Consider the following 13,396-nt stretch of genomic DNA (forward strand, 5'->3'; position numbering starts at 1 on the left):
TTTATTGCCAACTTAGGTAGGTCATGGATGCATTCTTTAATCCTCCTGAGAAACCAACACCACATGTCGTGATCTTCTTTTTTATCGATACCGAAACCAATGGGATATATCTGATTATTACCATCAAGAGCCACCGCAATGAATAAATGCCCTAGATATCAACCTTTAAAGAAAGCAGCGTCAATGCAAATAACAGGGCGGAGATATTCTTTGAATGCACGAACGGAGCATCCTAATGCCATGAAAAAATTCTTAAATCGATGGTCATCATCTGTTTCAATAGCAATATCGTAGATTGTAACAATAATCTAGTAAAAGCATAAATGATTCCTCTGGTGAGCCTCTCAATGAATTTATAGCCTAGTTTCTTGCCCGCCAAGCCTGTGAATATGAAATATCAATTTTATATCTGTTGGCATGACCGGCGAAAGTAAAAAACCGACTTGCTCAAAGCTAACATTGGATCCAAATTCAAAGCAAAACTTTTCTACTATTTCCTCAACGCATCTGTGTTGCAACTTGGCTTCTCGAACTCGTTTTAAACTTGGTACTGCAAATGAAAATTATGTAAAAGCTGTAGTAGTAGTCTAACAGAGAAAATTTGCATACCAGTTGAAAATAAAAAATTTATGCAAGGTATGTTTACTTACCCAGTTTTTCAGAAGCTTTCCAAACTAACATCTTCAAACAATGAAGCTCTGAAACATAAGCAAAAAAATAATAAAGATCGATACCTGATTAATTGTGCACGCTTTAACGCATTTTGAAACTAGTAATAATTACTTTAGTAGCTAGGATTACCATCTATAATATTTTGTGGAAGAGATTTGTTTGGTTAGGAAAGTTTGTATCCTAATGAGAGAAAAAAGTTCTTCTCTATTAGGAATACCCGGAATCATAAGAAGTTTCAAGATAATAATACGTAAAATAAATCATCAATCACAGAAAATGCACATTATTTAAGGTGGTTCAGAATATTAAAGGAATACATTATTATCACAAATATGCTGGAGTACAACACATTATATGATATCCCAAATTGACAAACTTTGTGGTATTCTCACATATTTCTCTTTCCTACGAACTACTTGATTCTCATGGTCTTATATTTAGAGGCTGAATGAGAAACACAATTCAAACAAGGAGATACATTCTAAACATTTTGTAGAATTGCTATTTAGTGTTTAAATGTATTTCTATTATAACAAATTTTCCTCAAGAAATACAAACTCTATTTCATAATGAAAGCAAAAATATGTGTAAAGATAAACATTTAATAATATTCAAACCTCAATATTCTCCTCAATAGAAAAGGTTTTGCGATAACCCTTAACAACATAAATATGTGTAAAGATAAACATTTAATAGTATTCAAACCTTGAGATAAGTAGCTCCTTGATGGTTCCGGGGGAGTCAATGCTGGGACGCCTTCCTTGTTTCTAAGTGAATGGGGCGGTATTCCGATTTCCACATGAATAACTTAAAATCAGAAGGAAATTATCATAATTAATTTTATCATTTAAAGTCAGGAAATTATCGATCCTAAAAGTTAGTCCAAGAAGCGAAATACTAACATTTATATAACCATCTTTCAATAAAAGTAAGGCTGTTTTTGTTAATAACGACGTTCCAAGGCCCCGTTGACAACCAATGCAGCATACGGCCCTTCAACTCGCCTGAAGGATATCTAATGTGGCCATCGGACTGCCGAAGTAGATATAAGGTTATATCTGTTGATTGGAAGGAGTAATCAATCAGCAGCATTTATATTTTAAAGAATACAATGAAATTGTCTTTAGTTCTTACCATTAAAACCTGAATAAATGAGATTACAAAAGAGCTCGGTGGATAGAGTCCCAGTGAAGGGACAGGTAGGGCTATTAAGCTCAAGTCTTGTTACCAAAGCAAGGTACCAAATCATGTCCTTATAAAGAGACCGCCTGACAGACACCAGTAGTGGACTTACTCCTTTCCTGGAGACAATTTGTGTTAACTCACTACATTTTCTTACCAGAATTTCGGCAGATTTTACGTTTCAGAATTGGCAAGAACATGGAGAACCGTGCAACCACCTTCATTTTGCATTGCAAGCTTTTCCGGAGTTAAAAGTTCCACCAGCTTCTCCACAAATTCCCATTTAAATGAACTTGCGGCAACCATCAATACAGTGTCTGCAAAGATTGCGATCCTTGCCAGTCATAAATTTCTATTCTCCCCAACAAAACTTGTAGCAGTTTTCCAGTCACCATTTTTCGCAGCATTGCACAAAGGTAGGTAGGAATACAGTAGCTTCTCTGTCTTCCCTGTTGCAATATATATAATATTAAACTTACTGGGAAGGAATATACATGCAATGAGTAACTATCGAATTAACTACCCGAATTCAAAACACCGGAAGTAAAAAAAAAAAAACTGTCCAATACAATGTTGCTCCAAACAAAAAAATTGTATTACTGAACATTGCTATGTATACATACTTTTATAGATATGATTGAGTATATAGATAATATATCATTATAAGGTTAGGTGTTAATTTATCATTAATTTAAATTCAATCAATCACTTATATGATACAATATCGTGTATTTAATTTTATATATATATATATATATATATATATATATATATATATATATATATATATATATATATGGTTTTATCGGAAACAATTATATTCAATATATTAATCTAATCTTGTCCTGGAAAACTAATTAAAATGCACTATAGCTTAGGGCTGCAATCATTTCAATTGAATTTATACAAAAGCTCATGATTGATGAGCTTGAGATTGACAGGTTTAACCTCAAGCTTAAGATATAAAAACTGCTAACTTAAATTTGGCTTAAAATTTATAATTAAACCCTTTAACTTATATATTATCAATTATCATTATATTAAAAATCAAGAAGTAATATTTTCAAAGTGTAAATGTCAAAATTTAAACTTTTAAATGCTAATTGATATTATAATTGAATTGAACAATAAGGGTTCGAGCTAAGTTCAACTATATTACTTGAATTACTTGAGATTGACTATAAGATAATTTAACCGAGTTTTGAATAGCTTGCTAACAACTCTACTCATTTGGAACCCTACTCCAGCTATATATATAAATACACACGCATAAAAGTTTGCATTATAAAGTATTTATTCTGATAAGTCATAGGTTAACGGTTTTGCTGTGGATGAAAAATAAAACACAAACGCACACACAAAACTTTTAGACTAGTGCTTTTGTTTTTAGGTAACGTAGATTATATAATTTTAAAAAATAGAGAGTTTTTAATATTGGGAGAATTACATCCCACCCAAACTAAGTCAAAACAACATATTCCTATCCTTAAAGTCAAAAAATGATATTTTCTTACCTTCCATCAAATATTATTAGTGAAATTAATTAATTTTTTAGATAGAAACATTGAAAAAATAAAAATGCCTTTCATAACTTTCAATGTTTCTAATGGATAAATAACATTGTACCCTCCAAATTTCACTAAATATATTTGCACCCCTATTTATTAAAAAAAAAATTAAAACCTATAAAACAGTTATTGACAATGGAATGTCACCATCAATATTTGAATCAGATTGATGTGATTCTAACCAGAATCGCACTAGAATGGTCGATTCTAGTTGAAATTGCACCAATAATAGTTAAAATTGCAATTGCCACACCGATGTGATTTCAATTGGAATAAAAATTATGCAAATCCAACCAAAATTGCATCGAAATATTTCAAATCTAGCTAGAATCATATTGATATAGTGTGATTTCAAAATAATCTTACTATTTCAATGCAATTTTGTTAGAATTGCACTATTTCAATGTAACTCTAATATAATATTAACCCTAATTTTAACAGATTTGAGATTAGTCAGAGTAGGGGTTAAGATCTTGTTTTTTTTTTTTTTTCAAATTGAAGATGAGGGCTAAGTGATAATTTTTATAATTGGTGGGAGAAATTATTTTGTATCTATTTTGGGGTGTTAGGGATATTAATCATACAATATATATATATTTTATAAATTAATGAAAAAGACTTTTTAACTATTAAAACATATGTGTGAGTTTTGACATAATGTGGGAAAATATCAGTTTTCAACTTTAAGAGTGAGAAGCTATCGTTTCAGTATAATTTGGGTAAAAAATAGTCATTCAACCTTTAATATTTTACATGCTATAGTAATCCCATGAAAAAAAAAAAAAAAAAGAAAGAAAGAAAGAAAGAAGAAAAAGGATTCAACTAGGGCTCTGGTTGTTCATGTGATCTTGGCGGCTTATCAGTTTTAGTAGATGTTAGAATTTTCACCCAAATGGCATATTTGACTTATTAATTAACGGTTTTTATTAAAAGAATTGATTAACGGGTGGAAAAATAGGTTTCTCAAATTTAAAGTTTAGGTGGGAAACGGGATTTGTCTTTCTTCCTCAAAAAGTTGATTCTTTTATGGTCAATATATAGTCGGACATGCCACTGGGCTTCCCTAACCCTAATCAATTGTCCCAGTGTGACTCAATCAATCCATTTTGTAGTATTTTTAATTCTTTTAGTTTTTCTTTTTTTTTTTAAATATAAAATTCAATAACTAGATCTCATTTCTAAGGTTAGATTCTATTATAAAAAAATTTGCTTGAGGTTGACAAATTAAATTTTGAATTTGATAAAAAAAGAATTTAATTTGAGTCGGCTCAAATCTTAATATTCAAATTGACTTAGTTATGAAAACGAATTTAATTTTTGACTTTAACCCTATTAGTTTAATCTAACATAAATTCGAGTTCTCAGCAACTCAAAATCTAGCCATTATTCTTATCTCAAAAGTATATAAAATTAAAATAATATTATGTATATATATTTTTAGTATATAAATAAGTTATATAGACGATGTATGATTGTGTGATTTAATATTATTTTATTTTTAATTTAAAAATACTTGATTATATAAATAACACATAATTTGTGTACTTATTTATATATCAAAAAATATATATGCATGGTTTATTGATAAAATAAATATGGGATTAAAATAAAAAATATTTTTGAGCATGCAATTAGTAATTCTTGCTTACCGAGTTGAACAGCTGCAGCAGCTGCCTCAGACAATGCCGTTTGTGAGCTTCTACTTCCATTAGGATTCGGCAGCCGGTACGGATCTGCATCAAAAGGCGCTGGTGCTCCAATACTCTGCTGCATTGCCATTTGTTTTTGTTTCTTGAATTGGTCCTTGTGATTTAGTTGCAGGCTCGCAGCAGGTAGCGCGAAAGGGGGAAAATAATATGAGGCATTATGTACAAGGGAGCGAATTACTTATCCAACTCTTACTCTTTTAAAATAATGTTAAATTCAGCCATAAGTTTTTTAAAAAAAAAAATCATCTTGCATTCCCCGTAAGACTCACCCTGGGCTAAGTTCAAAGCGCAAAAGTGTATTTTTCCTAGTTAACCTTTAAACAAGATTAAAAAATAAAATAAAATAAGATTATGAACATACAGTATTAACTATCCAATTAGATACTAATAAAATATATTATTATATAATTTGATAATTTTGAAATAAAAAATAATATAATATCATATAATAATACATTATTTAAATACTTAATTAGGTGTGTAAAACTAAATAAATATAACATTGCTTTAAAAGTTATATGTTATTTCTAGTAACCTCCATCAAGTTTATTCTTGTCAAAAGGAAAAAATAAAAGTGAAGCAAACGATGAATTTTGATGCGAATCAATTGAAAACGGGCAGTGATTCGTAACCCCATTGTGCAAAACATAAGCTGGCCATGTGGTCATGTTGTTACATCTTTTAGAAAGCAAATGCCTTATCTCCTGTAAAACATAACCTTGTCATAGAAGCAAAGAATCTGGAAAATAATTGTCCCATGCATTTGAGTAGGAATCTTTAAAGAAAAAGCGCAAGTTAAGAACATTATAACTTTTTCTTGCCAATAAGAAGCATTACATTGACACACAATATAAGTAAAGAAAGGGTTAAATGTAATTCGGAATAATTGTTAGGATGGATAATGGTTTGAAAAATGTATTCTATGCAAATAATTTATTGGATACCATCCTTGCCATGAAGGAGCAAGTAAGCCTGTGTTCATATAGTAAAGGATATTAAAAATCTATTCGGTGTGCCTACAAAACAAAAATGCATTAGGACAGCCAACGTAGGCCCTCAACTTTTAAAAATTATACAAAGGAAATAAATTATAATATTCCAATTTGCTTATGAGCCTTTTACCTCTTTAATTTGTGTTGTGTTTGGCCAAAGTTATAGAACAATAATATATACACCCAAAGTTTTGAATACTCAATTTATACCTAGATAAAGTGATATTGTGTGATTAAATATTCTTTTAGCTTTAATTCAAAAACACTCAATTATATGATAAAATATCATTTAAGTATTTAATTGGATGCTCAAAACTTGGTGCACACATAGTTTTATTCAAGTTTTTAAGAGTATAAAATGAAATTTTAAGTTATGTCTTGTTGTCTAAAAATTTTATCATGCAAAACAGAAACTTCATAAACATTAAAATTTACAATGATCATATAAACTTGTTTTGCTTTATTTATTGGATACAGATTATAATATAATTATTTATATGATATTTTTCGTTAAAAAGTATAGAAGAATTATGATTAAAATTTATCTTAATTAAATGATGAATTTTGTCATTTATGTATATTTAATTGAGTTTACTGATTGGTTCGAGATTGATTTGATAAGTCATTTATGTAGGGCTCAAGCTTACACTTAACGAGCTCAAGTTGTAAGCTCAAGCTTGAGATAAATTTTTTTTACTTAAGTTGATTTGATAAGGCATATGTAGGGTTCAAGCTTAAACTTAAAGAGCTCAAGTTGTAAGTTCAAGCTCGAGATAAGAATTTTTTACCGAAATTAAAACTGAAGCTCTAACTCGATTTGTGTTTGTCAAAACTTATTGTGAGCATGATCTTCTCATTATCATATACAACAGCAAACAAATACCATCAAATAAAATTCCTCATGCTTAACAATACCAAATCACACCTAAATTCAAAAAAAAAAAAAAAAGAAAATCTGAAATCTCAAGAAACACTCTTAGAGGCACATTGATGGTTAGGATAAAGAGCAAAATTTGATTTTCTCAGTGTAACCTAAGCCAAAACAATGACATCAACAAGTAAGCATTTGTGTAAAACTATTAAGATGAAATTTTGAATTAAAAAAATAAGTTGTAAATAAATGTGTATGCCAATTTAAATTATCCCCACGCATTGTGACTTTATAATTCGAATTTATGGAACGGATTTTTGTTTATTTTCTTTACTTCATATTGATTGCAATACTAATCACCTCCACAAAGTAGAATTTGCACCGTTTTCGGACACAGTAACTCTACTACTTACAGTAAAATTAGCCTCCAAAGTCACCATGGTGATAGGAATAGGTAATACATCACAAGCCATGATAGAAAAATGGCCAAATGACTATTTCCCACCCAAGGTTTGATGCAAACCCAACTTCCCACCTGTTAACTATCAAAAATCCAAATACCTATTTAGTTGTTAAATTTCACAGTTATTATCATAAGTAAAATTATCATTTATCAAAATATTAAAAAATCTAACAAATTTCCCACCATTCAAGGTTTAAAAAACCAATATTTCCCCCTAGAGTTTTTCCAACCACCACTGTCGGTGGTATTCTCCCTCCCTCTTGGCTCCTCTCTCAGTGCTACTCCATTTTCGATCATCATCAATTGAGAAAATCAGCCGATGAAGACCTTTCTTTGTCTTTGATGCAATTATGCTCTTGGTCGATTGGTTTTGTTAGTCGGTGATAGTAAAAAATGGAGCAGATTTAAGAAGAAAGCTAGGAGGGAGGCAGAACATTGTTGTCACTTTCTCTATTCATCAACAATGGGGGCTAGAAACTCTAGGGGGAAATGTTGATTTCTCAAACTTTAGGTGGGGAAAATTTGTAAGATTTTCAAACTCTGAGGAGGGGGCAATGTGATAAATCTTTTGTTTTTAAAATATTTTGATAAATCATAATTTTACCCCTAACAGTAATAATAAAATTTAATAGATTGATGGATATTTAGATTTTTTATAGTTAGCAGGTGAGAAGTGGGTCATCAAACATTGGGTGGGAAATAGTCATTCGGCCTAGAAAAAATATGATAACTTCAAAGTTTGTTCCTTCCACCACTTTGGAGCATCAAACGTAGGGCTGGATTCTAGCCGAGCTCGTTTGAGCTCGAGCTCGAGCTCAGCTCATATATGGGTGGCTCGAGTTCGGGCTCGAGTTCGAGCTCAAGTTCGGCTAAGACCGGCTCATTTCAGGCTCAAATTCTGTTTGATTTATTTTTTGTTATCAAAACGACATCGTTTTTAATATATATTAGTCAAAACGATGCCGTTTTGTATAAAAAATTTTAATTTAAAAATATGCCAAGCCAGCTCAAGCTCGATCGAGCTTGGCTCGAGTCCACCCTAATCAAATGTATCTTTGTCCCTCTCACATAAATAACATCCCTCATAATTCAATTTCTTGTAGTTGAATAGTTTTAACTGTCGTCGCAAAATGCTTGAATATTGACCAATCAGAAGTGCCTCCTTGTACACTCACCTGATCAACCACTTGAGTTTTAGCAGTTTTCTCCATGTTGGAAGATTGACTTTTAATGACATATTAATCATAAAGTACATACAAGGCATCTCGAACTCTCACAATCTTTTTCTTCTGCTTTATGCCGAGGACATATTTGTGTGAAGCAAAATTCAATCACCTTAATTTATTTTGCGTTTGGGGTTCAAGATTACAGCTACAACCATTAATAAATTGCACTCTCCCCAATACTTATCAAACTCCATCTTCATATTGGCCCCCATTGATCAAATGGAATTACCTTCATCTTGTGACTTTTCATTTATCAATACTTTCATTCGAAAAAATTTATTTTAAAATAAATTTGAAGTTGTATAGTTAGTCCCAAAGATGATATTAGTGGTAAAACTAATGACCTCTAAAATGGATCAAACTTTCTCCATGTTCTTCCTATCTTCTAGTTTTGGGCAAGAAGTATAATGTGACTCTTGATCGTTGAATCTTGGGAACACCTCTTTGGACTTGATTATAGTTATAAACATATCATAAGTAGAATGTTGCCTTTATTTACAATCAAGAATGAGCTTTAGGTGAGGCAAATTCAATTGTTGCATAATCTCTCAAAGAGAATTCACTTGTCCGATCTCTGATTGATTGACAAATGTAACACCCAATGCATAACAATCTGTAAGTGTAGACATCACGATTCCACCTCCATTAGGAGTTGACCCTCCTTGTTGGAAAACATTTGTTGTTTCCTCTGTACATATATTCACCTCACGCAATCTTTCAAATGCCTTGAAAACCAAAGTTGCGTTCTTGAACCCCATTATCACAATTCTTATCTTACAATGAATACGTTTTGCTTTTTCCTTACTATCGAGTGGGATCACTTCTTTAAAATTGTTCCAAACCATTGATATCTTTGGTCAATTTTTCTTTTGAAATGGATTAACATCATGACCTTATTAATTATGCGAGACAGATGTATATGTTGCAATTGCAACACTGAAAGGTCTAGCATCAACACTATTTTCAGTTCCATGAGGTGAACTTGTAAGGTCTAACATCATTCGTCTCTTAACTGTCTTCTCCATACATATCTATTCGCACATTAAAATTAAAAGGAACGAACAAAATAATCATAATTGATCACTTTGGTAAAACATTATTAATGTTAAAAAGTAACTTGACTACAATTAGAAACTAATTCAAATTTAGTATAATAACAAAAGCTAAATATATGTTATCTAAATAAAGGTTACAACAAAGCCAAAAACTATAAACAAGTAACATCATTATCAAGCTAGATAAGCCAAATTCTCATTAGATCTTGATCGACAAGTACGCCAAGTCGAGCTAATATGTTTTCTACAAAGAGAACACGATTTTCACTGTGGTTTCTTGTCTTGTCTTTTAGAAAAGAAGAAAAACAAATTGAAATCATGAAATGGGCATTAACATCCAAACTTATAACTCAAAATGGATATCAATTAAAAAGATAAAACAAAAGCCTCTTCAATTCAGGTCTCCAATAAAATTTCAAAATGTATTGTCTCTGAAGCATGAATGTATAATTTCAGTTATCCTTGAAGTCAATTCATAAATCTGCAATGCTTGTCTACACACATTATATATATTAAATAAATCCCAATATATAACCCTAAAAATCTACTGTATTATTATAAGTTTAGGTCAGTAATTATTTTGCACGGGTCCATCCTGGCTTGTTGTGCCTTGTTGTTGTTCTGCTACTAGGCTGGATGGAAAAAAAAAGAAAACTCAATGGTCCCCCTTAAACATGAATTCCTCAATTTTTTGCATTAGTCGGTCTTTTCAACCTTCCTGAGTATGCACTTGACTTTCTTGTATTCCATCTATATCTTGGCTTGCTGTTGTTTTGCTGCTTGACTTGATTAAAGAAACAAAAGAGAATCAATATTCCCACTTATACATGATTTCCTTAACATTTTGCACTTGTTAGTCTTCTTCAATCTTCCTAACTATGCACTTAACTTTCTCGTATTCTCTCTACATTTCTTGGCTTGTATTCTCTCTAATTTTCTATCCCTTATAGTTATTGGGCTAATTTTACTAATTAAAAAATAATAAGCTACGTACTTACATACTTAAAAATAAACTGCTAAAAAACAGAAGTGAAATTAAGCAATAGTAAAAAAATATATATATATATATTAGAACCAAACTTTCTGACCAAAAAATTCAATAGTAAACAAAAAAGAACCAAACTCTAAAATTTCAAAAAAAGAATCAAACTCTACTGTCAAAATTTCTTTTTTTTTTTTTGTTCTTTTCTTTTCTTTTTCTTCATTTTTTTAATTCTTTTCTTTTCTTCCTTTCCTTTTCTTTCTTTTTAAAAATTTTTCATTTCTTTTCTCCTTCATTTTTTTCCTCTTTTTAAAATTCTTTTCTTTTCTTCCTTTCCCTTTTTTTTCTTTTCTTCTTCTTCAGTTTTTTTTTCTTCCATTTTTTTAAAATTCTTTTCTTTTTGGAGAAAGAAAAAGAGGTATACCTAACAGCATCTGTGAGGTGAGGTGACACCACACACCTTTATGGAGGAGGGTTAAGGATTATTTTGAGTGATTGTGTGAATGAGGTTTAATAAGATATTATATGTATCAGAGAGAATCAGTGCAAAATTGATGAGTGAAAAAAAAAATTGTATAGATTTCGAAAGAAGGATTCTAATCTTCACAAAAAAATCAAATTTATGGTACAAGATTAGTATGTGGTAATATTGGTTAGAGAGGAGATGAAACCTCCCCACCTATCACAAAACGGTCTTTTATAATGACCATTGTAACACTTTGTCCGATATAGGTATCTTGTGTAGTTTAATTATAACAAGTTTAGTAGATGATTTATAATTAGGCTTGGTATCTAGGTTTTTTCTTCTCATCATCAACTGGTTTATCTTCTTTTTTCGGTTTTTTAAATGATTTTTTGGTCGTTTCTCATCTTTGTTTTTTTCAGTTGGTTTGATTTCTATACTTATGATTGACTAACCACCCTTGCAACAGATCTTTTCCATATTTTTTTTAGACAACAACAACAACACGCCACTTTATATTGACTACGGTTAACATTAATTATAATAAGACAATGTACGGATGAGTTTAAAGTATAATACATTTATAGATAATGATTTGGATAAACTGAATCATCCAGGCTTCTAAACAATAATAGTATGAGATTTAAGATTTATTTGACAACTTGCTATGCATTGGTTATGTGATGTCACTGTGTTAATCTTCTCATTGTAAACCTGATCTTAAACTTGTATATTATATCAAAGTTTATGAGAATCAGTCAAATCAAATGGCTTACATTTTCAGAAGAGGGACTGACAGGGGATTTTACACAACGCACTACTTTCTTGACTTTTTGAAGCAGTTTAGTTCAACTTTTATCACCATTAACTAGCAATTTCATGCAGATATAATCATGGCTTAATTGCAAGATTAATTTTATTCATGACCTCAGTAAAAACAATATCGATCGCGATAATCAAGCACATGACATTCATAGCAATGAATATATCAAGCACTAATCCAGTTACATAACTAAGCAATCTGAGGGATTTCCTTCACAAAAGCAATCCCTACGACTCCTGCAATGGCACGGTCCCCAACAGTAGCTGCAGTAATTCGGGTAGCAAGGTGGGCAACAGGGTGTGGGGTAAATCGGGTAGCAAGGTGGGTAGCAGGGTGTGGGGTAAATCAGGTAGCAAGGTGGGTAAGAGGGTTTGGGGTAATTCGGGCAGCAAGGTGAGTAACAGGGTGCTGGTGGAGGAGGCTCGCAGTGTTTTGGTGGTGAAGGAGGAGGCTCGCAGTGTTTTGGTGGTGAGGGAGGAGGCTTGCAGTGTTTTCGTGGTGTAGGAGGAGGCTGGCAGTGTTTTGGTGGTGAAGGAGGAGGGTTGCAATGTTTTGGTGGTGAAGGAGGAGGGTTGCGGTGTTTTTGTGGTGTAGGAGGAGGCTCGCAGTGTTTTGGTGATGAAGGAGGAGGGTTGCAGTGTTTTTGTGGTGTAGGAGGAGGCTCGCAGTGTTTTGGTGGTGAAGGAGGAGGCTCGCAGTGTTTTGGTGGTGAAGGAGGAGGCTTGCAGTGTTTTCGTGGTGTAGGAGGAGGCTTGCAGTGTGGCTCACAGTGTTTTTGTGGTGGAGTCTCGTCCTTCTTCGGAGTCTCCTTAGGCTTTTCCTCTCCTGGTCCCTTTTCTGGTTCCTTGGGCTTTTCGGGCGGTGACTTGATTTCGATACTCTTGATTGCTTTACAGCCTTTGCAGCGTATCTTTTGCATGAGTCTTTCAGGACAGCAGCTCACCACTTTTATCGTCACTGTGTTTTGCTTCTCGTCGTAAACTTGGTCTCGTATCTCTATCCATTCCCACCTCCCAAAAGTTGAGAATCAAGCGTGTAATACTATAAAGAAGGAAACAGAAGGAGGGAAACTTACCGGGAAATTTACAGAGAAGTTTCTTCACTTTCTTGTAACACTTAGAACACTGTAGGTCAACTTTCAGCACCATTATCGTAAACTGCAAAAATTACAGATAAGAAAAACAATTAACATTGTCGATATCTCAGAAAAATAAGAATTTAAGAATACAAACCTCTGCCATCTGTGTGAGTGCTGAGATCTGAACCTCCGAGCTCAAATAAATAAGAGTTATGGATGAAATGGTTGGGGAGAGAATTGAGGAATCTTATCTGCTAGGTGATTGATATTGATTGGACTGACGTTGAACAATAATCAAACTACATATTTTAG

The 13,396-nt window shown here is 32.1% G+C and overlaps 2 protein-coding genes across 2 annotated transcripts; both read right to left on the minus strand.

The window, feature by feature from the left end:
- Window positions 1-1,199: 1,199 nt before the first annotated feature.
- Window positions 1,200-2,312, minus strand: LOC123205669. The gene is made up of 4 exons (XM_044622687.1): window positions 1,807-2,312; window positions 1,575-1,730; window positions 1,378-1,479; window positions 1,200-1,231 (listed from the first exon to the last, which is right to left on the minus strand). The coding sequence occupies exons 1-4, from the start codon at window positions 1,919-1,921 to the stop codon at window positions 1,200-1,202; spliced, it is 405 nt and encodes a 134-aa protein (XP_044478622.1). The 5' UTR covers window positions 1,922-2,312.
- A 9,765-nt stretch (window positions 2,313-12,077) lies between these two features.
- Window positions 12,078-13,396, minus strand: LOC123205685 (protein TRACHEARY ELEMENT DIFFERENTIATION-RELATED 7A-like). Its single transcript, XM_044622703.1, has 3 exons — window positions 13,239-13,396; window positions 13,082-13,163; window positions 12,078-13,002 (listed from the first exon to the last, which is right to left on the minus strand). Exons 1-3 carry the CDS (start codon window positions 13,245-13,247, stop codon window positions 12,188-12,190), a joined length of 906 nt encoding a protein of 301 aa, XP_044478638.1. The 5' UTR covers window positions 13,248-13,396; the 3' UTR covers window positions 12,078-12,187.

Source organism: Mangifera indica, unplaced genomic scaffold (genome assembly GCF_011075055.1).
Source record: "Mangifera indica cultivar Alphonso unplaced genomic scaffold, CATAS_Mindica_2.1 Un_0012, whole genome shotgun sequence".
In the NCBI taxonomy this organism is placed as follows: domain Eukaryota; kingdom Viridiplantae; phylum Streptophyta; class Magnoliopsida; order Sapindales; family Anacardiaceae; genus Mangifera; species Mangifera indica.